The 27,987-nt window shown below is 45.1% G+C and overlaps 3 protein-coding genes, 1 long non-coding RNA gene and 1 pseudogene across 6 annotated transcripts; 3 read left to right on the top strand and 2 right to left on the bottom strand.

Annotated features, from left to right (window-relative positions):
- Positions 1–1,917: 1,917 nt before the first annotated feature.
- On the top strand, positions 1,918–5,482 carry LOC123105963 (uncharacterized). Its single transcript, XM_044528143.1, has 6 exons — positions 1,918–2,056; positions 2,865–2,982; positions 3,075–3,446; positions 3,983–4,436; positions 4,712–4,793; positions 5,160–5,482. The coding sequence occupies exons 1-6, from the start codon at positions 2,018–2,020 to the stop codon at positions 5,361–5,363; spliced, it is 1,269 nt and encodes a 422-aa protein (XP_044384078.1). The 5' UTR covers positions 1,918–2,017; the 3' UTR covers positions 5,364–5,482.
- A 464-nt stretch (positions 5,483–5,946) lies between these two features.
- Positions 5,947–6,411, top strand: LOC123108392 (uncharacterized). Its single transcript, XM_044530189.1, has one exon. The coding sequence runs from the start codon at positions 6,051–6,053 to the stop codon at positions 6,294–6,296; it is 246 nt and encodes an 81-aa protein (XP_044386124.1). The 5' UTR covers positions 5,947–6,050; the 3' UTR covers positions 6,297–6,411.
- A 116-nt stretch (positions 6,412–6,527) lies between these two features.
- LOC123108393 (uncharacterized) lies at positions 6,528–8,674 on the bottom strand (annotated as a pseudogene).
- Positions 8,675–12,835: 4,161 nt separating this feature from the next.
- On the bottom strand, positions 12,836–15,780 carry LOC123101794 (uncharacterized). The gene is made up of 5 exons (XM_044523084.1): positions 15,501–15,780; positions 15,042–15,312; positions 14,646–14,945; positions 13,251–13,619; positions 12,836–13,156 (listed from the first exon to the last, which is right to left on the bottom strand). Exons 1-5 carry the CDS (start codon positions 15,764–15,766, stop codon positions 12,836–12,838), a joined length of 1,527 nt encoding a protein of 508 aa, XP_044379019.1. The 5' UTR covers positions 15,767–15,780.
- A 1,065-nt stretch (positions 15,781–16,845) lies between these two features.
- On the top strand, positions 16,846–19,760 carry LOC123108394 (uncharacterized). Of its 3 annotated transcripts, none has more exons than XR_006451894.1 (3): positions 16,846–17,113; positions 17,211–17,310; positions 18,691–19,760. It is a non-coding gene; the product is annotated as an uncharacterized lncRNA (long non-coding RNA). The 3 variants fall into 3 exon arrangements; XR_006451895.1 differs by having other exon boundaries at positions 18,741–19,760; XR_006451893.1 differs by having other exon boundaries at positions 17,215–17,310.
- The last annotated feature ends 8,227 nt before the right edge of the window (positions 19,761–27,987 follow it).

The raw sequence follows: 27,987 nt of genomic DNA on the forward strand, positions 1-27,987 counted from the left end.
CTCCATGTTTCTCCCAGAGCTCGGTGGTAGGCAGAGGGGCCGCCGCCACCCCTCTCCCTGGGCGCCACCTCCTCCCCCATCGGGTGGATGTTCCTCGTTTCTTCCACTCCCAGGACGCCAGATCCCCTTCCACTCCCAGGACGCCAGATCCGCGGGCTCGCCGCTGTTTAGCTGGAGAAGAACAAGATGGAGTAGATGCTGGCCAGGAGGTCGCTCGGCTTGGCCCGGGCGAGAGCACAGGAGGAGAAAAGGGAAGGGGAGGGGGAGGCGGCACAGTGGAGACCAGGGGAGGAGGGGAGCGGGGCTCGAGAAGTGGAGGGATTGGCTGCTTGGAGACGAATGGGATTGGGGGCTAGGTTTTCACCGCGCCCTACGATCCACCCCCACGCCTCTCGCTTTCTCACCCAGGACGCACACGGGACGCACCAATACACTGGGCCCGTAGACATTTGAGGCCCACCCGTCATGGACAAGGAAGCAAGACAAATAATTCACAGAGGACTAACGGCCACGACTTTGACAACAGCGTAAAAATCCCTGTTGCTGTGAAATCGTGCGGCCACAACGCACGCGCGCCGCGAATGCCCCTGGAATGGCGGGTACTCTACCAGGCTTTATATGTTAGATGCATTCTATAGAATCATGTGAACCAAAGGATCTCACTGGAACAGGAAGCAAACGTAGGGCCCTCGGGTGTATATGCATCTGAAATGAAAATAATAATTTATTAATTGCGAAAATGGTCAAAAAAATTCTGAAACATTTTTGAAAACAAATTTGACCTTCTGTTGTGCTTGTACAAAAAGTTCCGTTAAGGAATGACTTCCATGGTATTCTAGGTTTAAAAAAAATGGAATCAACACTATATATATATACAAGTTACTATTCACACTTTTTGCCCTTGAAATTTTCTTTTGCCCTGAAGTCGACGGCAGTTTTTCCGTAGCGAAACCTTTTATACGAGTACAATAAAAGGTCATTTCCCCCCCAAAAAGATCATATTATTTGAATTTTTTTTCGCAATTACTATTTTTTCCATATTAAGTGCACACAAAAAAAGTTGCCGTAAAAAAAGGTGCATATATACACTTGAGAGCCAATGGGTATTTCCCAGTGAGACAGTAGCCACAAACATTTTCTCCTCCCCCGACTAAAATAGAATAGGGGTTTCCCCAGTACAGTAGTACGTGTACGAACGAATTGATGAGCCCATCGCTCAGATTCAGATTGTACCACCACCGCTCCACAGTGCACGTGCGGCCCCTGACACTCGCTCCCTCACTGTGCTGCACGACCTGGTATCACTCCGTGCCACAGTTGCCGCTTTGGTACTGTACTAAGTTCCGGCGAGTGATTGGTACGAAAATAAACGGTAAAAATAGGATGATGCTAGTAGCCAGTGGCTTGTTTAACTTGGCTTGACCGGAGCTGCTTCGAATTAGTAGTACTACTAGAGTTTAAACACCAATTATAACGGGAGCCGGTACCACTGATCCATGATTAGTGCTAGTAGTCTCCTCAAAATGCAGTACAGTGGTGTTTTTGCTCATGATTAGTAGTGCATGCCAAATGGTACATACTGATGTTGTTGTTGCTTAACCAAGCGCGGTCTTGAGAGAGTGAGATGCGCTTGACAAAGTCACTAGTATAACAAACAAATGCCGGAGAAGAGGGGTGCTGACAAGCACAAGCGCACGCGCACTCCCGATTGAACACGGGAGAACGGGAAAAGGATCCAACCGAACCCGCGCACCCGATTCTCCTCGCAATCCTCCAAATTCCAAATCCAATTCTCTTCTCCTCGCGTGCCTTAATGGGCTGGGTTGATTAGCAATGGCATCGTGAGAGGCATATTGTTTTGTTAATCAAGCAGGCAGGCTTGATTGACTAATTATCCCCACCGGCCACCACTCGCATGCTCGCACGTCCCCACTCCCCGCTCGTTAAGCTTCCTGCCCCTCCCCTCCGCTTCTTCTCCCCCCTCCTCATCCAGCCCAACTCCCCACCGTTGCCGCCCATGGACTACGAGCGCATCCACGACCCGCCCCACCGCCAGGTTCGCTCGCCGTCTACCCCCCCTCCCTCCCCGCAGCCGGTTTGCTTTCCTTCTCATTCGGATCGGATCTTTCTCGTGCTGCTCGCCGTGGTCTCTTCTTCCCCGTACTCCTTCCTCCCTGCTCCTCTCCTCATGGCGGGCGACTCCCAGTGCCGGTTCTGGTTTTGTGCGCGGTTTGCAGGGCATTGGCAGTTGGGCGCCGGCGATCTGCTCGATTCGGTGATTTCGCTCCTTATCCGCAGCATAGGATTCCCTCGGCGCAGTCCGCTGCTAGCCCTACCAACGTTCTGTATCCTTGTTGAGGTGCGACCTCTTTAACGACCACTTCTTGGAAAGCAGGCAAGCATATGCCCGCCGTTGCTGAATTCGATGCGCTTTCCAGCGACAGGTCCACATTTGACTGTTTTCCTGCAGCGACCGGCTTCCATTCTCCCCCCAAACCCGGCCTGCATTTTTGGTCCTGAATTCGACGCCCGCTTTGCTGAAAAGTTTCCCCTTTCGCCATCCTCTCCCAGTCGATGCTACTGCTCTGCTCAGCTCTGTTTCGTCTTGAATTCGGCGACGATTTTGTATCTATGTATGTCAGCATGCGCCGTAGCTTTCACCGGGTGGCTGTGGAGGCACGGGATTGGGACGGGTCTTGGATATTTGGGCGCACGATTTTCTAAAAAGCCGGGGATAATTTTGTCCGTCAAATTTGGCAATTTCTTGGTTCAATTCGCCGCGGAAAGCGCTCTACAAAACGGTCCCGATCCCCTTCTTTCAGTCTCGCTAAATTCCTCTGCTCTTTCCGTCTTCTGCAATGCAGTCGGGCGGATTCTCCCCGGCCAAGCTGCGAGCCATGCTTCTCGGGCTGGAGAAGCACCAGCACTCCGGCGAGGACACCTCGCCCGAGGCCAACGACTCCGGCGAGCTAGACGACCGGAGTAAGTCCAATTTACTACACTTCATCAAATAGTATCCTCTACAGTTTACTGAACACTGCTAACTCTTTGGGTACCAATAATCGTGTCCATAGGGAGCTTGGAATGCTCCACCTCCACCGAGATGTCCAGCAACAGTGGCCACAGATCAAGGAACCGGGCTCCGGACGACGACAGCTTCGACTCCGAGAGCAGCTCTTCGGGGCCGACAACGGTGAAGAGGCCGACAGCAGTATCTAGTCTGCTGCCGCCGTTCTCTAGGCCGACGCCGTCGAAGTGGGACGACGCCGAGAAGTGGATTTCGAGCCCGACGGCGAACCGTACTGGCCGTGTGATGAGCGCCGCCGGGTTTGCGCCGAAGAAGACGGCATTTGCTTTACCTGAGCACGGTGCCTGCCCACCGGCCGCTGCTAAGGTGGTCGCCGAGGTGCCGAGAAACACCGGAACCTTGACTGATAATTCAGTTGGTAAGTAAGATTTTGTCATTCTTTTGATGTTTTGATCATGTCTTACTCTGTTTTACTACTTGATAACGACTGTGATGTGATCATGAGCTGAAAAATGCATGCTTCTGTGGGCACTTGAGAGCAATATCTTTGCTTCATGTGTCTGGTGTATCCTAAGATGTGTGTCTGAACTTTGGAGGTTCAACTAGCATGCTTCATGATTGTTTATGATGCAGCATGCTGAATCGAGTCAAGGATTGTTTGCTAGTTCTTGGGCGGCAAATTTGAAGTTGTGGGTGCCGGCTGAATCGGGGACAAGTACACTAACATCATGATACATTAGTTGGTGGTGCGAAAAGGCCTGGCTCTGATGTTATCATTGTAGTAGGCCAGAAAAGCCAATCTGCCATTATTCACCACTTATTTTCTCTTTATTCAGCAAACAGTTTCAAGTGGGTTTTCCAGCTAACCAGAAAGGAAATTTGTTATCTGTGTCTTTGTTTTATCGATACATTTACTGTGCTGATGACTTTGTTTTGGGTAATCAATATCTGCAGGTTCCACGCAGCCCGATTCAATCAAACCTGCAGAAACTGCCCCAACAGTCGACGAACCAGAACACGTAATTCGGTCTGTCTCGATGAGAGATATGGGAACAGAAATGACTCCGATTGCCAGCCAGGAGCCCTCTCGGACTGGGACTCCGATAATAGCATCCAGCCCTACCTCCACTAGGACGCCAACTCCTAACCGGAGTGTAGAATTTGGTGTCGGTACAATTGATTCCGGCAAGATGGGCATGTCCGAGGAGGAGCTACAGTTGAATACCAGGAAGGAAATCATGGATCTCGGCGAACGGCTAGGCAAGACGACTATAGCTGCATGGGCAAGCAAGGAAGAGAGAGCTACTGCAAATTTCCCAAATGTTCCAGCTGATAAGGCTGTAGAAATCGACAGAGAGACCCGTGCTGCAGATTGGCAGGAGGCAGAGAAGGCAAAGTATCTTGCAAGGTATATTTTTCTTCTCATTCTTGACTATCTGCTAACGCTGACAGATACTGGCGTAACTGTAATGTAACAATCCTCAAATCAGTACTGAGTTCAGCTTGCATTTTTGACATTCTGATCAGGTCATTTGGTAGAAATATACACATGTGCAAAGAGATAGACACTATCTTGATTGGCCCATTTAAATATTTGCACACTTGTGAATATAATCTTGATAGCACATTTCCCTCCAGAACGAGATTGATCATTGATCATCTATATTCATGCAATTCTTGTAGGTTTCAGAGGGAAGAGGTAAAGATCCAAGCTTGGGAAAATCACCAGAGAGCAAAAATTGAAGCTGAAATGAAGAGCATAGAGGTATATCATGAGATGTTGACTAAATATTGATATTAGCAACTGTGCTTGGAGTATAAGTGAAAGGAGTGAAACGAAGTGTTACCTGATGATCTGATACCACTGAAACTTCTAATGTGAAGCACATCATGCAATTTCTTAGGTCTGATCTGTAATCACTGGCACTGCAGCATGCCAGCATAAGAAGCACAGCTTAGTTTCTCTGAATTGCTCAAAAAACCGCTTAGTTTCTCTGAATTAACATATGAAACCATCTCTAAATAGAACTGTATGGCTCATACGTAGCTGATAGCCGAATAGATTGCAAGAAAACTGAGAGAAAAGTCAAGCGTTCAGCATTTGATGAAATCATTTTCCTCCTAATCACAGGCGAAGATGGAAAGAAAGCGAGCTCGCGAGCACGACAGGTTTGCTCGGAAGCTGGCGTCAGCGAGACGCAGAGCAGAGGCGAAGAGGGAGGCCGCGGAGGCGAGGAGGAGCCAAGAAGCGGAGCGAACGGATGAGCAGGCGGCGCAGATCCGTAAGACCGGGCACATACCTTCCTCGATCTCTTGCTGGTGCTGGTGCCTATGATCATCTTATGCCTCTGAGCATCGTAGAAATGTTATGTTTCTCCTGAAAACGACCATTGTAAAAATGCTACTGGCTCATCTTTTATCAGCAAGGAATGCGAAGTGTGTCGTCATTTTTCTCGTCCTCTCCTGTCGATTTGCCAGATCGGATAATATCGACGCCCGTAAATGCGCGCTCATCATTTTCTTGAGGAATTTAAACCTTGCCATGGGCGCTGTTGGAGAGCAAATTTGGCATTATATTTATAGCCACAAGAAATCCAGTTTTAATCAACACTTAATGACAAAGGATAAAAGAATATAAATTACTTCCTATGAAAAGGAAAAAAAAAGATATCCATTGCATAAATGGATTTTTTTTGTACTACCAGTGCATGAATGCAGGGAAGAAAATAGCACTGCGCCATCAATTCGCTAGGCGGATGTAGATAATAATAATAATGGTGGAATTAGTGAGCGGTTCGTGATGCCACGTGCATCCGCATCGGACGGCTGGGAATCACTCCTTGCCAAAACAGGATAATATTTTATCCAAAAACATTCCCGTTCTGTCCTCTGTCTCCACGGGCGGGGCCCTGTATAAATAAAACGGCTACGAGAAATCTGCCTCTCTCGCCGCGATCCAAAGTCCCAAACCCTAACGCGAACGAGCGGATCGACCGATCGAGCGAGGCGAGGCAGGGTCGGGATGATGGAGGCGCCGTCGCTGGAGCACCGTGTGCCGGCGGAGGAGCGGCACCGGATCGAGCGGGTGGCGCGGGACCGGGACGGGGACCTGGCGGAGGCGCTGCTGCTGCGGCTGCTGAGGATCACGCGCAACGGCCGGCGCTGGGGGTTCCTGGCCAACGACCACCCGCTCCACCCCTACTACCTCCAGCAGAAGGTCTCCGAGCAGTGCCGCATCCTCCGCCCCCGCCACGCCGCCGACCGCTGACCGACCGCCCGCATGCATGCATCTTCGTTGTTTTCATTCATTCTTGTCTCGCGATCGCATCCCATTCTTTATTCGTAGGATTGTTGTTTGTATGTGCCTAATAACGCGCCATTGATACGAGGAGATCTCTCCAGAGCGGCCGAGGATCGAAGGAAGCAGCTGTGGGCTGGATTCCAATAAGAAATAGTACTAGGCACGTCAAAGAAAAGAAATAGTAGCAGGGCTTCTGTATTGGGCCAGGTGATTCTTTAGGTGAAAAAAACGATTGCACGATCGACCACGCATCATACCAAACGGTCGTAGTCTTCCTAGTCGTTTACTTGACGAAATTCGCAGGTGATGCTACATTTGCTGACAAGATTGTATTCGGCAGCGGTGCACGAGTCTTCCAAAATTTTGCTGCCGTAGAACAATTCATGACGAAGACCTGCTGGAATGGGCACCTGATCCTTGATCCTGCACTTGACGGTGGCAATGGTGTCGAATCTCGAAACCTCCACGGTTATGATCTTACCTGCAGGGAACTCGACAGAGATCTGCATTTTTTGCAGGGAGGAGTGTTCCTCCAGCCTTTTGTTCAACACGTCCGTCAGCGGTGTCCTCGAGGTAAGCATGGCTTGCAGCAGCTCAACAGCCTGCAAGACAACAAATTAAATCTGGATCTAGTAATTGTTCTGCACAATTCTAGGCTTCTAGCTACCTTACCTCTGGTTTCCCGATGGTGATCTCCGTCTCGACAACGTTAGCCTTGTCTCTCCTGCACCAGTGCTTCGTCACGGACATCCCGGAGGCCTGGTGGATCAGTAGATCATCGCTCACCACATAGTTTCGGTCTTCGACCAGGTCATGACAACAGCCAGCACACCAGCTATATGATACCAGGCCCATGTAATTTTTCGGTTCCACTTCGTGTTCTTTGAGAGTGCCGCACTTTGAGCGCACACTGAACGGGCTAAGGGGTGGATTCAGCAACGTCTCACTGGGCTTCCCACTTTGTTATGAAGCCTGCTGCATCAAGTTCGACGACGCTGATGTACAGATTGTCGAAGCCACCACCATTGATCAGAGGAGAGGTGACGCCATTATAATACATGTTCTTGATCACACAGCCCAGTGGGTAAGCCATGAAACCAAGGAGCAGATCAACAAACTCATGCTTGCATTCAGCATACATCACCTTTTTCTCCAGCCCATCATAGAACAGCTTGATCTTGCATTCTAGTGGAGCACGAGGTCCGGAATCTTCACTGGGAGCTACTATGATTTTCTTGTTGATGATCGGTTTCACCGTGGCAAGAGCATCCTGATCAACGGTTCCCATGGGTAGAAATACATCAGTGAATATGGTGTCCGATGACAGAGAAGCCTTCAGCATGGATACAACCTAAAATAAGAATCCAAGTTAGTGGAGAAAATGATTCACTTCTAGCACTAGCGGTGTCCTTTTTTTCAATAGGAAGGTTCACCCCTCCTCTGCATCATACGATGCACACAACTAAAGTTCAAAGTATGAAAAAAATTAAAAATTGAAAAGAGCCCGAAGCTCGAAATAATCGGTGCTACCTCCGTCCAGCCGATGTACACTTCCAGCTCCTCAAAGTCATTGAGGATGGCACCAGGGCCAAAGTTGTGAGCCAGCGACTGCATGGTGCCAGTCGACGCCGGCATGATCGTCCAGTCATCGCTAATCATAAACTGTTCTTTACACCTCACGAACGTCCCAGACCCAGAGCTTACTCTGTTGTAGACATGCACGAGTCTAGCCATGACTTGCCAACACCTGCAGAAATCTCCATCTACCTGTAGGCTTGGCTGGTTCTTGACAAACGTATCATGAGAATTGCAGAAACCGCTCCTGAGGATGGCACGGTAAGATGTAAATTTTAACAGAATCAAGAATTCAAGGTCAAGAAAATGAATTAACAAGATCATCATGTACTAATTCCTATCCGTAATTTCATATAGAGAAGAGTGGGAAGAGAAGATGCGTACCCTCCAAACTCATGGGCGGTCGAAGGCGTGAGAAGCATGCCATGGCAGGCCTCAACCTTGAGCAGCTTACCTTCGGTCAGGCGGCTGACGCTGTCGCAGAGGTTAGAGAGACATCCCGGCGATGACGCCGCACAGAACTGGACGGCGGAGAGCGGGAGCGTGAGGAAGCTGAGGAGGACGTCGATGAAGTCGGAGCCGGCGTCAGCGAACAGCACGCGGTTCCGCGACCTGTCCACGGCGAGCTTGATCTTGATGGAGTCCATAGGTGCAGACTATTCGTACAAGTTCAGAGGACGTCCGTCCAAGAACGACGCAATGGATTTGCAGGTGGTCGAAATCTGTGGAGACTTTGGATTTGGGTGTTGGGGATCGTAGATGGTGGAGTAAAGCAGAGGGGGCAATTTAGAGGGCTTTTGTCCCCAATTCCAGTGCTCCTTTACTCCGAGCGAGTGCGATTACACTGAGCCGGCCTCCTTTACTCTTTATCCTTTGCTGCTTTTCACTATTTTTGCTCTACTCTATGGTTTAGTCCATCGACAGCTATATCTTCACTTATTCAGAGATTGATGCTACGAACAAAATTGGGGGAGACCTCTCCCAGCAGCTGAGGGAATAGTATAAAACCACCAATTTTCGGGTTAGGGTTTCAAAAAACTATCATATTTTTGTTTGTCGTAGATGTGTGGTTAGCTGTTTCAAAAAAAAATCCAAATGGCTGAGTGGTTAACATTTGATCAGGTTTATGACAGCTGGAGCCCACTCATCAAGTCCAAATGGCAAAATATGTCAACGCAGCCGGTGAACTGTTACGGGGTCGCGTGTTAGGTCTTTCCCTAGTCTCTTCCCCCCCCCCCTCCCATCTCTATCTCTCCGCTGCATAGGGAGCCGCCGTCGACCGGGAATTCTTCGACACCGCCAGGAACTCGTGCGAACACTATAGCGCCTAGCTTTCGCTCTGTACCCCCCTCAGACCTTGTTGAAGAACCCGCCCACTGAGCCCACATCGCCGCCACAACCTTACTAGGACCACTCTCCATTGCCCACACAAGCAAGGAGATCAACAAACACCTCCGCCACGAGGCTCGTCTGAGAGACGTCTGAATAATCCACCATCCCATCCAGACTGCTGCCCATGGTTCCAAATGCCCCCATGTGGGAATGCTCGGGATCACCATCTCGACTGCCAGGAGAGCCGGCATGACTAGCAACCAAGGGTACATGACCACCACCACCCAAGAGTTTGACGTCTTCCACTCTGAGTGTCGAGGAGACGTTTCCTCGCCAGAGAAGAACCCGCCAAGGCATAGCCATTAGAAACACAAGGGTAAAGAAGGATGACCATCTCTTAGCCTCCTCCTAGAGGGGGCAACTGCACCACCGCAGCGTGCTCCATGCAGGGGCTCTCCTCTTGAGTATCCAGCCTCATATCTGCTACATGCTATCCTAGGGATGCTTTACCTACATGGGATGACACTGAGCCGCGGCAATAACTCCATGTAGATGAGATCTGAACCACCGAGCCTCCTACCAGCAAGCGAGGGCGCGCCTGGCACCATGGAAATGAGTAGCCGCCGGAGGGAGCCTCGCCACCGCCATCCTCGCGTTACACGGGCTTGACCAATGGTAGCGAGGGCATGATGGAGAGAGGAAGGGGTGGTTTGGGCCTGGGGTTAGAGGCCACCCTTGTCGCCCCGATCAAAAGCATGCTTCATTTAGCTCATCGGAGTTAGTTATGCCTAAAAGAGTTCGTGTTGGTGTTCTTTCATATGATCGAACCCACCTTTTCAGACACCCCAATATCTAAAATTTTGATAAATATTCCCTGTTCAGGAACCATGAATTTTATTCCAGACACTCATCCCCCCTTCTCATGTTCCATCGATTCCTTTATTCTTTAGCAGTTAACTGAACAAAATATTGATGTTCTTCACAAATTATATATTTACAAAATATTATGGTTTTCTTCTTGCGTGTTGCATTATCCTAGACCTCCAACACTACGAGATGCATTTCCAGTTCTCTCAAAACTACAGAACGGCCATGTGGCAGTTGCTTTGCCGACAATTACGTGTATGCCAAGTGTATTTTGTGGAATATGCCAAGATTTCTGTTTAGGCCGAGAGTTTTCTTGTAGGAACTCGGCGCAAAGTTGCTAAGCCGAGGGCCATGCATTTGCCCTGTATGTTTTTGATCATACTTGGCTTACACTGGGGTAAGTTGAGTACCTGATAAATTACACACAGCTTATGCCGAAACATTAGGCAACATATGTTTTTCTGTAGTATTTTCTTGATTTACCTTCATTTTCTGCAGTTAATAAACAATTTGTTGATGTTCTTCACAAATTATATATACTAGCAAATATGCCCGTGCGTTGTAACGGGAGACAAAAAATTATAGCTAATCAAATAAGTATGACTAAATATCCTGATATATGAGCGTACTCTATTTTTAACATAGTGGCTCACCATGTTGTCATTTATTCTTTCTCACCCTAGCCGATGATGGTCGTGATGTCTACGTGATCACAATGCATTCGACGCGGTAAATCCCAAGGCTATGAGTTTGCCAGTGCATGTCACACTTTTAATTATGTTGCACAAGGAAACGTTTAAAACTTTAAAAGCAAATCTCATTGAGCCCGAACTACTCCCAACGCCAAGACATATAAAGACTTTCGAAAAACTAAACAAATCCTAGACATAAACCAGTGAACATTTTTTCAAATCGACAAACAATTTTTTTTTAAAAAAATGATTTTCTCAAAAAAATCATGAACATTAGTTTTGTTTACAATCTTTTTAAATGTATGAACCAGTTTCGAATTCATTAATTTTTTTTTGTCTCAACAAACATTTTTTGAATCGATGAACTTTTTCAAAAAAATTGGGGAACAAATATAAAAAAACAAATTTTTATTTTTATTTTTGTGAACATATTCTAAAATGTCATGGACTTTTTTTTTCAGATTCCCGAATATGTTTTGAATACACGATCATTTTTTCAAAATCATGAACATGATTTTATTTCCTGACCATTTTTTCCACATTGTGATTTTTTTATAATTTTGCGAACAGTTTTACAAAACCACCAACATTTTTGAATCTGCAATTTTTTTATGATTTTCTAAACAATTTTGTATTCACGTATTTTTAGATTTCTCAAACATTTTTTAAAATTCTCAACTTTTAGAATATTAAAATCCCCAAGTAATTTAAAAATAAAGAAGAAAGAAGGAAGAATAAATAAAAAAGAATGAGAAAAGAAAAGACAAAAAAGTAAAATGAAAAAATAAACAAGGGAGTGAAGGGGGCCGATGAACACATACATGGATACGACATGCGTGAGAAAAGAAAGCGGGGATCGAACCCAGGTCTCATCGCTAGAGGAGGGATAGGCCGACCGCTCAGCTGCTCTTGATTTTGTGACTATTGCGCGTCGCGTCCTTATAAAGCAACGAAGGAGGCGGTGATTGTTGTCCGAAAGGTTGAATCGTTTTTCCACTTACCGGTGGGATTGGTGGGTAATTTTTACCAACTCGAAGGGTAATTTTAATGACGGACGACCAGAAGCGATAGCCGCTTTATTAGTAGGTAAAGATTTACGAAATATTGTGGCTTTCTTCTTGCGTGTTGCATTATTTTAGATCTCCAACACTACGAGATGCATTTCCACTTTTTCCGAAATTCTAGAAAAAGCACTGAAAGAAGAACACCCTCACAGAAGCCTTTTTTTAAGGAAAAAACCATCATGGCTAGCTTTATTAACTGATAAATAAGGATACATGGCCTACGAGTTTGGTTACTAGGTCAATCACATCAAAGGTTTTGGTTACCGAATGAGGCAATTTTACCAAGGGGGATTGGTAAACGTGGTTACCACGGTTACCGAGAAATGCCGAGAATATTTTGAACGAATTTTATAGTTGAATTTTGAATTCAAATAAGTGAATGAACAAATATTTGAACCAGAGACCTCTCAAAATAGAAACTAGGTTGCTACCAACACGTCAGAACAAACTCTCATGGCATTAATTAGATCCTACGTACTTTACTATAAGATGAGCGTTCAAATTCAGAAAAGCTAAAAAATTGGTATTTTTTGCTTGGTATGAGGATTTATCGAGGGGCACGGAAATACGTGGTAACCATGGGGAATCTCAAAATTTCGACTGGTAACCAAAACATTGATCATATCTCGGACACCCTCGCAGAAGCTTATATAGTAGCATTCTACTAGCACTCACATCTCAAGACACCTGATCGTTTGTAAGCGCACAAGGTGACTGACCTTTACAGGAGGCCCATATCACGTCGCATTTTCTTACTGGCCAGAACTGCACTTTCCGTTTTAGAATCTAAGATTTACTGAACAGCAACAATATGAATGCATGACGGGGCCACTGAAAACACCAGTTGTCCAGCCACCAAAAACACCAGTTGAAGGAAAAGTATGTCTCCTCCAACCTCAAAAAGAGCCAAAACAATCATCAGGATTACTGAAAAACAACTACCAAGCTTCATCGCGACCGGCAGCTGTATAACGTATCATTTCTTGTAGAATTCGCAGGTGACGGTACATTCTCTGACGAGGTTGCATTCGGCAACGGTGCACCGGTCTTTCAGATATCTGCTACCGTAGACCAACTCATGACGACAACCTGCTGCAATGGACACCTTATCCTTGATCCTGCTCTTGACAGTCGCAATGGTGTCGGCTCTTGCAACCTCCACGGTTATCGTCTTACCCCCAGGGATCTTAGCGAATATCTGTATCTTCTTTTGCGAGAAATGTTCCTCCAGCCTGTCGATGAATACGTCGGTGAGCACCGACTTCGAAGTAAGCACGGCTCGCAGTAGCGCAACTGCCTGCAAGACCACCAAAATTATTGGTAGAAACACTAGCAAGCTGAATTACCAATTGTTAGTTCAGTAATACTAGTTCACAAGCTAGCTAGAGTACCTCCGGCTTCCTGACGATAATGCCCATCTCCAGTACCATAGCCTTGTCTCTCCCACACCAATGCTTCATCAGAGACATGGCAGACGCCTGATGTATAAGTAGATCATCGCCTACGACGTACCTTCCATCTTCAACAAGCTCAGGGTGGCAGCAAAAACACGCTAACTCTGGCATCGTATCTTTCAAACACTGGCAATCTAGTGCCCGACACACAAGGTTGCTCAAAAGATCGAACGGTCTAAGGCTTGGATTCAGCAACTTATTCTTGGTGAGGGCACCTGTTAAGCACCCACCCTCGTCGAGACCGGTAACACTTTTGTAGAGATTGTTAAGGCACGTGCCAAGATGGGGAGTGCCAGCCCCCGTGTTCTTGATAACCGAGCTGATTTTTTTTTTTCGAAAATGGGTGATTCCCCAGCCTCTGCATCAGAAAGATGCATACGGCCATCTTATTAACCAAATAAAGTAGTGTCAACATGGTTCCAAAGGTCTCCACAAATAATAAAAAAGCACAAACAACTCACACAGAGCCAATAGGGGCTAGAAACACCAACTAGCCGAGGAAAGACGCCACAACCGGCTGGCTAAAAAAAAATAGATAGGAAATCTAAATGCCTATTCTATTACATGACCGTCATCCAAACCGGTTGAATATATCCCGAGCTACCATCTTCCAGCGGAAAGACCCAGTAACCAAATGCTCCCTGGCCTCCGTCTGGGTGAGTAGCAACCACGAACGGATCAGTGTCGTAGTACGGAATATGACCTGCAAAAAATGTATACATGATATTCTGTTAAAAACCAAATCATTTCTGCAAGTCCAGATAGTCCACAGCAAAGCACAAACTTCAACCCGAATATGTCTCGCTAAGTTAGGCTCAATCCCATTAAGCCATGTCCCAAATAACGCATAAACAGAATTCGGTGGATTGATACTAAAAGCAATGTGGACCGTCTGCCAAAGTACCTTGGCTAACGGGCAATCAAAAAAGAGATGTTTGATAGTCTCATCCCGATGACATAAACTACACCTAGTAGGTCCTGTCCAATTACGCTTTATGAGGTTGTCCTTAGTTAAAATAACTTGTTTATGGACAAACCACATAAACACTTTTATTTTCAAAGGAACTTTGACATCCCAAACATGCTTGGACGTAGGAATGGAGTTTGAATTAATAACATCAATATACATTGATTTAACCGTAAATACTCCAGACTTAGTCAGTTTCCAGCGTAATTCATCGGGTTGTTGTGAAAGCTGGACTTCCATCAGTCTCCTAACTAGATGGAGCCATTCTTCCCAACGATTGCCCGCTAGCGTTCGTCGGAACTGAATATTAAGGGGGCTAGATTGAAAGACCGATGCAACGAACACCTCACGTCGTTGAGCAATACGGTATAAAGGATAACTGAGCTGATAGGGTAAGTCAGGAAACCGAGGAGCAGGTCGACGAACTCATGGCTGCATTCGGCATACATGACCTTCTTTTCATCGGTGTGATAGAAGATCTTGATCTTGCTTTCTGGTGAAGAGCCTGCAGAATATTGATCGAACGGTAGCATTTTCTGATTGATGGTGATCTGTTTCATAGAAACACCAGCAGCCTGTTTCTGACAGTCAGTTAGCAGATTTGGTAGAAATGCATCAGTGAGTACTGTATCTGAAGAAAGGGAGGCCTTGAACATAAACAAAACCTACACCAAAAGAAAGTACAGACTATTAAGTAGAAGAAAAAAATTGATTCGACTCTGATCCTAGCAATACCGTACGTACTAAATCGATGATCTTACAGTCTCCCAGCTGACGCTCACTTGGACCTCCTCGAAGCCATGGCCGATCCCATCGGAACTGAACGCTTGAGGCAGCGACTGCAGGCTGCTGGCGGATGCCGGTTTGACTGTCATGTCATCACTAATCACAAACCGTTCTTTGCGGCTTACAAACGTCTCTGTGCTGCCTGCTGCTTGGTTGTAGACATGCAGGAGTCTGGCCATGCGTACGCAACATTTGGAGCCCTTGATAACGACTTCGTTGCAGCAACTGTTGGCTGACTTACAGAGCCTGACAATGATATTTTGTCAGGTAAATCGTAGCTGAAAGAGTACTCTACCCGAAAGCACACTTAGATCATAGTACTCCCTCCGTAAACTAATATAAGAGCTTTTAGAATACTAAAGTAGTGATCTAAACGCTCTTATATTAGTTTACAGAGGGAGTAGCATATACTCCAAGAGGACATGTATACGTACTCAAACTCGTCGGTGTGAGCGGGTGTGAGAAGCATGCCATGGCAGGCCTCAACCTTGAGCAGCCTGCTGTTCCTGAGGCGCTCGACGCCGTCGCAGAGGTTGGAGAGGCATCCTGGCCATGTCGCGCCTGCCGAGCAGGACTGGATGGCGGAGAGCGGCAGTGTGAGGAAGGTGAGGAGGACGTCGACGAAGTCGGAGCCCGCGTCGGCGAACAGCACGCGGTTCCGGGACCTGTCCACGGCGAGATTGATCTTGATGGAGGCCATAGTCAATGTGGAGTCCAAGGTTCCAGGCGACAGAATACAGGTGGCCCGCAGCGTTTTTTATTTTTTATTTTTGAGAACAAACATGTTTTTCTTCACAATCTATATCTACACTATCTATACTTTCTACTACTACTATAGAACAAGAAATTTTGAACTTGTTTCACCCACCCGTCATGACGTAGAGGCAATTATCAGCCGTTGATTTTTTTCGACGGACTGAATCGCTACCGTTTATTACAGCAAACTCAATTGATCCGTCTTCGGGATTTGCTTATGCAGTCGCTCGCCAAAAGGAGGCCGACCGGGTTTTTTTCTAGAGTCATCGAGGCACTGTAGAGCTGCACCTGCAGTTGCACACTTTGCGGCCTTGTTCGGTTGACAGGGATCTAGGAGGGGTTTGGCAGGGATTGAGGTGGATATATATAGTCTCTCACAAGTCAAAATCCACCCAAATTCTCTCCAATTCTCTTGAGAAGAGGTGTAACCGAACAAGGCCTGCAACGTCTCGTGATGCTGATGAGAAAAGTTCTCACAGAATCAAAGGTCCTCTGTGGCTGGTTTTTGAAGTATCCATGGTGCAAGGAAAGAGATGTTATTTGCAGTTTGACCAAGACACCACGTGCTGCCGTATACTGGTACTATATAGTGTACCAGCTTTGAAGCATATGAGCCGTTTGATCTTTACTATCGGACAGCTAGCATTCAACGGGTTGAAATCCTCGACAACGTGGCAGTTTGCTTACCATTGGATTGTGTGATCCAACGGCCAACATCCCTGGGATTCACGGTAGGAGTTAGTGTTGCACTGTCCTGCTGTCTGCTGTGTCAGGTGGCAGGCTTTTGTTGAGTAAAATACTACTCAGAAAATCAGGAGTCTTCTAGGCGCCTTGGACCATGGCAATGCCTACAGAGCAGAGCCCAGATCTCTACTCCTATAAAAATGCGAGTTGATGGTGATGGCGTGTCTGCCTTCGGGCCATCTCAATCATCCAATCTAAAATGTAAGGCTGAGCGTGAGACCAGTTGCCCCCGAGCAACTTAAGTTGCACTTTTACATAAACCACCCCGCACTCCAGAAAGCTCCCGAAAGTTTCCCTTCCTCCTCTCTCGCGAAAGAAACAGAGTCTTCCAGAACTCCAAAATTCCTCACCGCCGGCCACTCCTTTCTCTTTCCCGGTGACCATCCGAGTTGAATTGGGAGAAGGTCCCTCCCCTTGTATAGCTGTAGTTTTAAGGGTCTCACTAAATCAGGTTTTGCTTCGAGCTTGCCGAGCATCTCTCCTTCTAGATCTGGCCGTGTAGGTCATCGGAGACAGAGAGGATAGCGGCGGTTGCTGCCATGTCCAAGTATGCTCATTTTCCCTTTGTGGTCGTTGGGTTGATTCTCTTTTGTGCAGGCTTTGGTTCTTAACCTCCAAGTTGACGCCCCTTTTTCATGGTACAGGCAGCGGAGGATTTTTGCTGGTGGTGAGCCGCTCGTTCACGGCGGCGCTGGCACCAACTACCCCGACCTATTGTGTCCTCTCTCAACCACTATCTCCTCTGTAAGTTAAGTTTCTCTCCTATCAGATCCAAGAAATTGATCAATTGTTTGGGAGTAGAGATGCGTATCAGACCCATACGTGATTGAAACCTTGGTCTCTCTAAACATGTGATTTGTTAAAGGTTTATCCGCACAGTTCCTTGTGAGATGCAGAATTAGACTTTCACTGTACTCCATCCCATCAGGTTGGAACAAGATTTTCTATTCAGTATATCTAGACTATTTTTTTTAACTGTGACCTGTGTTAGATCTTTGGTGCAAGGTAAGTAGAGATCATGATCAAGGATGACTAAACATTATTAAGCAGAGAATTTCTCAAGTCCCACACTCAAGCAATTTTTTTTTTAATTGAGACGCTGGCTAGGTAGTGGCTAGCGATAGCAATTTAACGAGCCTACCACGGACGGCGCCACGGCGGGATCAGAGGATGCACGTAGCACCGTGCTGATCCTCCAGCCTCAAGGCGCAGCCTGTTGTCTCGGCACGCACACAGAGCTAATCCGCAGGCAGAGTGCAGCAGCACATGGCGGCACAAGCGACGCGATGTTCCTAGTAGTTTGGCTAGCTAGAAGATATACAGGACAGGGAAGAGGGCAGAAAAGCTACAATTTTTCTTTTCTGTTTTTCTGTGTTCGTGTTGTCGATTTCCCAAAAAAAATCTGAATTTCAGTGGAGCAAAGGCATGAACTGTAGACCATATACATTATTTTTATGTACAAGAGTTATGGACTACTTTGATTTTTCATCATGTTTAATGTTTGAGTTTGCCCCACCTAGATTTTTATTCTTCCTCCGCCACTGCCTACCATGGTCGTAGACTAGACTAAGCATGCGAAGTGGAGCCGTAGATCACGCGGCCAAATCAGATTTTGTGCATTGTATGGTCTCTTGGCAGTTTTAGATTCCTCTTAAAAAATAATACCATTGTGTTTATGTTGAATACTATTTGGGTGTTGATATTGATATCATACGACAGTGAGGCAATTTGTAGTTACCGCTAGAGGAATTGACTTTGATATCATACAACAGTGAGGTAAAAAATTTTTTGACACCCCAAAATTTACCAACGATTTCAATAGATCAGTTTCGACATATACTACTGTTAGAAGATGATACAACTTTTATTGGTGAAGTTGACATCAAAATTGGAGGTTACAAATCATTGTACAGTTCTATAGTGTCGGTTAGTTTTGTTTGATAGGTACATCTTCATCTCTTGTACATTTTGTTTCTTTGCTCAGTATAAAATGTATTGTAGGTGTTCATTGTCTTTTTTTGCCAAAATATACTATAGGCCCTCTATAGGGTCATTATTTCTCCTTTGCGTAAACATACTACAGATCATCATGTATGCAGTAGTGATTGTATGATGTCGTTCTAGGTGATAAGATAGATGAAGCAAGAGCTCGAGAGCTAATATTGTTGCTGCAGGAGACAAGGCTATACTATGCTTGATGAATGATTCCATGACCTGAGAGATGCCTAAGTTATGTAAGTCGTGCCTAAAAAAATTCTTCTCTTCATGGCGAGCGCTACTGCCACTTCCACATATTTCACAATTTGTAATTATTGGTTGCGGTGCTTGCATGCCTTGCCATTGAGGAACCCAATGTTGGAAGGAGACCGGCGCACCTCACATAAATTTCCAATAGTAATTTAGCTTGGTGGACAAGGCCATTCTATTTTTGTCTTCTGCTTTGCTTGTGTTTTGTAAGTTCTTTATTCCTTCTATCAATGAAATCGACAACTCTCCTGTTGTGTCATCAAACTAAACTGGAACCTATATCCCTTTTGAAGATGATTTTGAGGCATGAATGTTTCTTTCTATATTGCAGTGTCAATTATTCATGTACATGCAACCATTTTTGAACTATAATGCACTCGCAAACTGTTTAAGCAACATTTAGTATTGGTTTGTTACACTTGCAATACGCAGATTGATATGCCTCAAAATACGTTTATGTGATAGGTGACGAAAGAGGAAATTTTCTAACACGTTGAGCCCCATCAGATTGGAGCCAAAGATGAAACCAGTAGTCGCTAACTCCATTGCACAGATTTCTTATTGAGGCATTGTCGTTCTTTCATTATTCATATTAAGGTTAGGTTAGAGTGATGTGCTTAATGATCACCATTTCTAGCAGAGAGTGGTGTGTGTGCTGGAGGTGGAGCAGATGTTAAGTGACAATGATTCGAAGAGACAGATTTGGAGTCCGAGCTAAACCTGGTTTCATCACAATTGCCAAATATGTGGATGTATTTGCAATTGCCACATGCTCTCTGTCCAAAGATATAGGACGTAGCAAACAATGAGAAACCCGACAAGGAGACAACAAATATTATTGCAAGGTGAAGATGGAGAAAAAAAAGACTTTGGCTTAGAAGAAGGTTATATTGGCAGGAAACTGTATGATTCTTCTGAAGAGTACCTATAAAATATATGTCATTGCTTTGATCAATGACTTTGCACATTCTTGTGTTGTTTCTCATTTTTTGTGATTCCGTAGCGAAGCGCGGGCATCTTACTAGTAAAATATAAAAAACTAACGTGCTCCGCTGAGTTGAAGGGAATGATGTACTAGAATGAAGGGTTTGATACAATTTGCCTTAAAAGGAAAATCTACAAAGAAACAATAGAAAATGCATGTAGGCATGAAAGAAAGTATATCACAAATTTAACAAGTCCGGATGCATGTCCTGATAAAAACAGTCTCGATGCGTATGTCCTTGCAAGCTTAAAACACGAGATAATTAAATATTGTGCATGTAGAAAATAAATAAGAACTTTCAAAAATAAAATAAATTTAGATTGTATTTTGAACAAATTTCTATTAAATAAATTTAGATTGTATTTTGAACAAATTTCTATTCTCGACTGTTCTAGAACTTTTATTTCTTAATGAGCCGAGTTACACACACAGTGAGCCCCTAAAAAAATTATAAATCTAGCCAATTTTGCATATAGTGCATCTACCCGATGCCTATTGAAGTATTGAGTATATGTGCATCTACCCAATGTCCAGATTTTGTTACTACCCCAAGATGTCACATCTATTTCTCCCTAAGGAAAAAAGATGTGACATCTATTTTTGATGGCATAGTTTTAAGTGATAAATTATCATGAAATTATGAAAAGTATTCACTGCTAGAGTAAGTTTTCTTAATGCAATTAATGACTGGTTGACAATTGAACCCAAATTTTCCCATTATTTGATTATCCATAGTAGTGCGAAAAGGAAGCCTGAAGTAAGAGTGGTGTTGAGTTTCTCGCCTCTTTGCCCAGTTGACACTACATGCGAAGCATGTGCTGTTTGCTAATAGTAGTAACATACAACTCACATGGCTTCTTTCTGAAACAGTCCGGAGAGACAACACACAAGAAAATTTACATCACCATCACCAAAGAATCCAACCGCCGCTGTCGCCAAAGCGTTCGCCGGAGGAGAGAGACATAGACCTCCAACTTGCCAAGATCCAAAATAGTGTCATAGCAGTCAAGCTGCGTTATGAGCCTCTGAACACGCGCCATCACAAATAGTGACGCACATGTCTGGAGAGGAAGAAATAATGCAACGCACGGGGAACTCAGCAACATTTTTTAGGGTCTGAGCAAAATATTAAAGCATGATGCCTTAAGATGTCTATCTAAAAAAAAGCGTGATGCCTTTGGATTTTGGAGAGGTACTACTAAAATTAACAGTTGACGACTAATGAGTTGAGATCAAAGTTGTAAGATCAAGAAAAAATATTGTGCCCGGTGATATTCATCCAATGGCCCAAAATAGATCGAACATTATTCATCTTTCACCCCCTCCTCTTCGCGCAGCCGCCAACCTATGCGTCCCAACCTGCCTACGTCCGCCCCTCCCCTATAGCCGGCGGGCGCTACCACGCGCCGTCTTACCCTCCCCCTCGACGCAGACCCGACACTGAGGGGGGCATGGGCGGCCACCCCAGGATGTGTTGCTTCGTGGATGGAAAACGATACTGCCATGCTGGCCCACGTTACTGCGTACAGGGCCTGGCTATTGTGTAGTGCTTGCCAATCAAATCGATCTCGATTTCGACCACCTCCTGTGAGTGTCGTCCAACAGCCGTCTGACTGCCTCGCGTTGTCACGCCTACAATCATTATCGCCTTCGTTGATGAAGTTCCGTCACAGCGTTCAACTTGTACCGTTTGCGGGGGGAGCACCCCTTGTGTCGTTGTGCCAAGTAGGCGACTTCAGTCTCCACTTGGGCCTCCACTCTGACAGAAGCCCACCCTTCGTTTAGAATTCCATCGCCCCATCTAGATCATTCGCACCATGATCCGATCCTCGCACCCATAGCTCATGATACCACTTGCTACCTTTTGAGCGTGCATTGATTTTCTCTTGAAGAGAAAACGGTGATGCAGCAAACAGGGGCAGAGACAGGGGGACGAGCAGGGGCCAGGCCCCCCAACGATCGAGAATTGCTTTAGCACGAGCTGATAATTAGTGATAAATTTGGTTGATTTCATGTACTTGGCCCCCCTGACACGAACAAGCAAAAGATAAAGGCACATAAGAAGGCCCAAGACCATGAAGTCCCTTCGTAGAGTCCTACACCAGAGTCATTAAGATGCAATTAGCGCCGCCGGCTACCGCTAGGTTATTTCCTGCCGTTCTCGTCTTCTCGATGGCTCCCATCTCTCCATCAGATTCGATTCAGAGTAAATCAGGCGATCCCGATGTCGCGAGGGGCAATCCTGTAGGCTGCACCAAATGATTCTCCTGTGCTCCAGCTAACTACCCAAGGTTAGCACTAGTGGCTACTGTCACCAATCTCTCACAACTCCCATCTTACGTGACAAAATTCTACTTTTAATTTAATTTACTTCTTCTGATTGTAAGATCAATGATGCTAAGTTCTCTCCTAAGAAAATTAATAATATTTTTGATCGTTTGTTAACAAGAATTATATATGATAGGAACGCTATTGATCTTATTGAGAATTGTAGCGTCCAATTTAGATTAATACAAAATATAACTATGTTTTTGTTCTATCGAGGCAACACCTTATTATATCACTCGCAATTTTTTTTACCGGCTTGGCCCCCACTATACCTAAATCCTGGCTCTGCCCCTGGTAGCAAAGTAGCGTAAGTATTTTTCTCAGTTTTGAGAACCAATGTATCAATTCAGTAGGAGACAACGCACAAGTCACTTAGTACCTGCACAAACAATCAAGAATCTTGCAACCAACGCGATAAAGGGTTGTCAATCCCTTCATGGTCACTCGTAAAAATGAGATCTGATAAATATAGTAAAGTAAATATTTTTGATATTTTTGTTGTATAGATTGGAAAGTAAAAATTGCAAAATAGTAAACGAGATGCGACGTAAATAAAAGAGATGCAATATAATAAGAAAGTGACCTGAGGGCCATAGGTTTCACTAGTGGCTTCTCTCAAGATATCATGTATTATAGTGGTCAGTGGGTGAACAAATTACTGCCGAGCAATTAATAGAAAAGCGCATAGTTATGAAGATATCTAAGGCAATGATCATGAATATAGGCATCACGTCCGTGTCAAGTAGATCGAAATGATTCTGCATCTACTACTATTACTCCACACATCGACCGCTATCCACCATGTATCTAGAGTATTAAGTTCATAAGAACAGAGTAACGCTTTAAGAAAGATGACATGATGTAGAGGGATAAACTCAAGCAATATGATATAAACCTCATCTTTTTATCCTCGATGGCAACAATACAATACGTGCCTTGCTACCCCTACTGTCACTGGGAAAGGACACCGCAAGATTGAACCCAAAACTAAGAACTTCTCCCATTGCAAGAAAGATCAATCTAGTAGGCCAAACTAAACCGATAATTCGAAGAGACTTGCAAAGATATCAAATGCATATAAGAATTCAAAGAAGAACCAAATGATATTCATAGATAATCAAGTTCATAAATCCATAATTCATCGGATCTCGACAAACACACCGCAAAAGAGTATTACATCGAATAGATCTCCAAGAACATCGAGGAGAACTTTGTATTGAAGATCAAAGAGAGAGAAGAAGCCATCTAGCTAATAACTATGGAGCCGAAGGTCTGTGGTAAACTATTCACGCTTCATCGGAGAGGCTATGGTGTTGATGTAGAAGCCCTCCGTTATCGATTCCCCCTCCGGCAGATCGCCGGAAAAGGCCCAAGATGGGATCTCACGGGTACAGAAGGTTGCGGCGGTGGAAAAGTGGTTTCGTGACTCCCCGGATGTTTCTAGGGTATAAGAGTATATATAGGCAAAAGAAGTACATCGGTGAAGCTACGAGGGGCCCATGAGGGTGGGGGTGCGCCTACCCCCTAGGCGCGCCCCTGCCTCGTGGCCGTCTCGTTGCATCTCCGACTTCATCTCCAAGTCTTCTGGTTTGCTTTTGGTCCAAGAAAGATCATCGCGAAGATTTCATTCCGTTTGGACTCTGCTTGGTATTCCTTTTCTGCAAAAATCTAAAATAGGCAAAAAAAATTGGCACCGGGCCTCCGGTCAATAGGTTAGTCCCAAAAATAATATTAAAGAGCATATTAAAGCCCATAAAACATCCAAAACAGATAATATAATAGCATGGAACAATAAAAAAATTATAGATACGTTGAAGACGTATCACCATTTATTAGAAAATACACAATAGATCATTGCAGAGGAGTAGATAGGACACACGACCTTTTGTTAATGAGGTTCACCACCGTGGCTAATCTTCAGGGCATAATTACGAGCACACCTCCACATGTACCAATCGTATGATACAAGTTGACAATAAGCCCTCCAAGCCGCCAGACAGTGCTCTGACCACCCTCACCATGGTCGGTCCAACAACACCTGCCACGAGCGTCCAGACTGTCCCTCTCGCGATCTCTGTCTTAGCCCAATTTATATTTAGTCTATTTTGGCTACCCGCGATGACCTTATATAATAGTCCCAGGTTACATGTGTCTGACTCAAACACTTAAGCCTTCACGTACTTCAAGTCTAACTGCTTGGGATGCATTTTTAGTACTTCTTTAAACAATCCATCAGCTGCTCCCACCCGCTCCACTCCTAGGGCGGCGACACGGGAGAAACCCCAGCTGTCGCCACCCCTGTCTCCCTTCTCCTTTCACCCCGCCGCCGTCGGAGGAAGCCGACAGGTAAATCTCATTCGGTGGACGGAGGCGGTGGACTCTCGTCCTCTACCGCTGAGGGGACCTCCGGCCTAGCACGGGGTGCGGCCCTAGACGACCTAGCGTTTGCGGAGATCGGAATTGGGACGGCGGTCCTGAGACTTTTTGGTGGTGGCTTCGCTACAACGGCTGCGAGGGTAGGTCATACGTCTACAATGTATCTATAATTTTTTATTGTTCCATGGTATTATATTATCTGTCTTGGATATTTTATATGCATTAATATGCTATTTTATATTATTTTTGTGACTAACCTATTAACCTAGAGCCCAGTGTCAGTTTCTGTTTTTCCCTTGTCTTTGAATTTTACAGAAATGGAATATCAAATGGAGTCCAAACAGAACAAAACTTTACGATAATTTTTCTTGGACCAGAAGATACCTACGAGGCTTGGAGAGAGGGCCAGAAGAGTCTCGAGGAGGCCACAAGCCTCTAGGGCATGCCCCCCCCCCCGGGGGGGGGCGTCCCCTGGCTTGTGGGCCCCTCGGGAGTCCCCTAACCCTAGTTCCACCTCTATATATTCTCAAATATTCCCCAAACATTAGAAGCATTCACCAAAATAATTTTCCACCGCCGCAAGCCTCTGTTCCCATGAGAAACCATCTTGGGGACTTTTCCGGCACTCTGCCGGAGGGGGATTCGATCACGGAGGGCCTTTACGTCAACCTTGCTACCCTTCCAATGAAGCGTGAGTAGTTTACCACAGACCTAAGGGTACATAGCTAGTAGCTAGATGGCTTCTTCTCTCTCATCTTCAATACAATGTTCTCCTCGATGTTCTTGGAGTTCTATCCGATGGAATATTATTTTGCGGTGCATTTGTTGAGATTCGATGAATTATGGATTTATGATCAGATTATCTATGAATATTATTTGAGTCTTCTCTGAACTCTATTATGCATGATTAAGATATCTTTATATTTCTCTTCGAACTATTGGTTTGGTTTGGCCAACTAGATTGGTTTTTCTTGCAACGGGAGATGTGCTTAGTTTTGGGTTCAATCTTGCAGTGTCGTCACCCAGTGACAGAAGGGGTAGCGAGGCACGTATTGTATTCTTGCCATCAAGGATAAAAATATGGGGTTTATATCATATTGCTTGAGTTTACCCCTTTATATCATGTCATCTTACTTAAAGCATTGCTCTGTTCTTATGAACTTAATACTCTAGATGCAGGCATGAGTCGGTCGATGAGTGGAGTAATAGTAGTAGATGCAGAATCGTTTTGATCTACTTGTCACGGATGTGATGCCTATTTCCATGATCATTGCCTTAGATATCATCATAACTATGTGCTTTTCTATCATTGCTCAACAGTAATTTGTTTACCCACCGTATGTTTTCTTTCAAGAGAGAAGCCTCTAGTGAAACCTATGCCCCACGGGTCTATTTTTCATCATATATTTTCAGATCTATAAACCAAAACCCCAAAAATACCTTGCTGCAATTTATTTATATTTACTTTAGTTTGATTTTTTATTTATCTTTTATACCTATCTCTATTAGATCACACTCTTGCAAGTGACCATAAAGGGATTGACAACCCCTTTTTCGCGTTGTGTGCAAGTGTTTGTTAGTTTGTGCAGGTGCATATGTTGGAGACTTTTTTATGCATCCTATTGGATTGATACCTTGGTTCTTAACTGAGGAAAATACTTATCTCTACTTTGCTGCATTACCCTTTCCTCTTCAAGGGAAAAATCAATGCAAACTCAAGAAGTAGCAGCAGGCTGGCGACTGCCTAAGGCTCTGAGCAGCGGTGTTCGCGACGACATGTGCGGTGGTGGTTGAAGAATCGAAAATAGAGATGTCATCCATGGCGGCGGCGGTCACTTGTGGTTCAACTCTTCCTTGATTTGAAATATACTATAGATCAGGAAAGTGTGTGGCCACGGGTGCAGCTGGATAACTGAGGGGATTCATTTTCCCAAGTTTGTCATCAGCTAATGGCAAGGACGGCATGGGCCTGCTAGAGGGGCCCTTAACATGGGTTTCAGCGATGCTTGGCAGTCACGTCGTCGCCTGTTAGCAAGCTCATGTGAGCACAACTTTGGTCACGTTGATCAACCGTGCGCATGAGCAGTGGTTGGAAAGCCCAACAATCAAGCTAAAGACATTCTGAGATGTCATGTTCCATGGTCCTCGTGCACGAGATGCATATTCGCTGTCGAGTGGTCTAGGCGGCATTGTCAAGGACAAAAGGAATGAAGGTGGTGCTCAAGCGGATGCGATAAAACATTATGCTTGCGTTCTGGGGTGCTAATCCGGTACCAGGACTGGAGTTTTAGGGTGAAAACCTATGGTGCGACCTTTGTTGGTCTTACCTGGCAACGGCGGTGTTTCGACATCGTTACCTTGTTGAAGGCATTGCATGGAATTTTGCCCAGTTCTGCTCCTCCCAAGGTGAAAACTCAGGATTTAGTCTTTGATTGAATCCGGCAACGGTGACACTTCTGTGTCCTTATCTTCCTCAAGACGTTGGTTTTGGAGAACCTTCTCGCAGCCTGTGTTGTCACGGTAGTGGTTGATGTTGTTGTTGGTTATTGCGTGCCTTAGATCTTGGTTTTTTCTTTCTTTTTTTCTTTTGTTCTTGTTTTATTTTTTGGCTGTGTGCATCCTCAATGCCTCGACTTGATCGTGACATTGTGTTGTTGCAGAGGCCGGGTGTACTTGATATCGTCTTGATATTAATATAGTACCCTTTGTCGGAAAAAGTACTTTTTTCTATACCCTTATATATTGTGCGAATAATTTTGAAAGATGGTCGTTGCATGAAGCCAATCCAGCGGTGCAAAGATGGCAAATTCGAGCACTACTGGCGGTTGGATATCATCTACATTTCACCAGATTCTGCCACATATACAATCTAGAAGACTCCATGGTTGAACTTAAGCATAATACACAAACCTCAAAACACAGGCACTTCTCCCTTGTTCTAGAATCTTCCGTATCATAATTGCCCAAACTTTTTTTTCTAGATGAATTGCCATTATTTGTTTTTACTTTATGCTTTACAACACACAATTCTGTGAATCTTAAAATAGGTTAACTTTTTATAAAAACTAATGGACTGTGATATTTGGCACACGTGTGCCATATAAGCAAAACTGCCACACCTCTACTTCTTTCATTTAAAAGTACCACATGATCCTCCGTCCTTTGACCTCACCTCCTCCCAAACGACCCCAGAGGCTCGTCCGAGAAACCTGCTTCTCCCGCACATCTCGCGCGCCCATCCCCGAGAAAACTGCCACTTCTTCATGTCTACCACATGATTTCTCCCCAGGACAAAGTTACCATGATATTGGTATGCAAATTATCAGGCCTGTGTTGCGTAACTTACCATACTATTTACATAGAACGTACCAGGTACTATGCTTCAACAACTACACCCCTCCAAAGTCACCATTGTATTTTATACACAAGTTAGAAGGTCTTCGATGTGTAAAATACCGTGGTACTTACACATAAGTTATCAGAGT

This window comes from Triticum aestivum, chromosome 5A, assembly GCF_018294505.1.
Source record: "Triticum aestivum cultivar Chinese Spring chromosome 5A, IWGSC CS RefSeq v2.1, whole genome shotgun sequence".
Lineage (NCBI taxonomy): Eukaryota > Viridiplantae > Streptophyta > Magnoliopsida > Poales > Poaceae > Triticum > Triticum aestivum.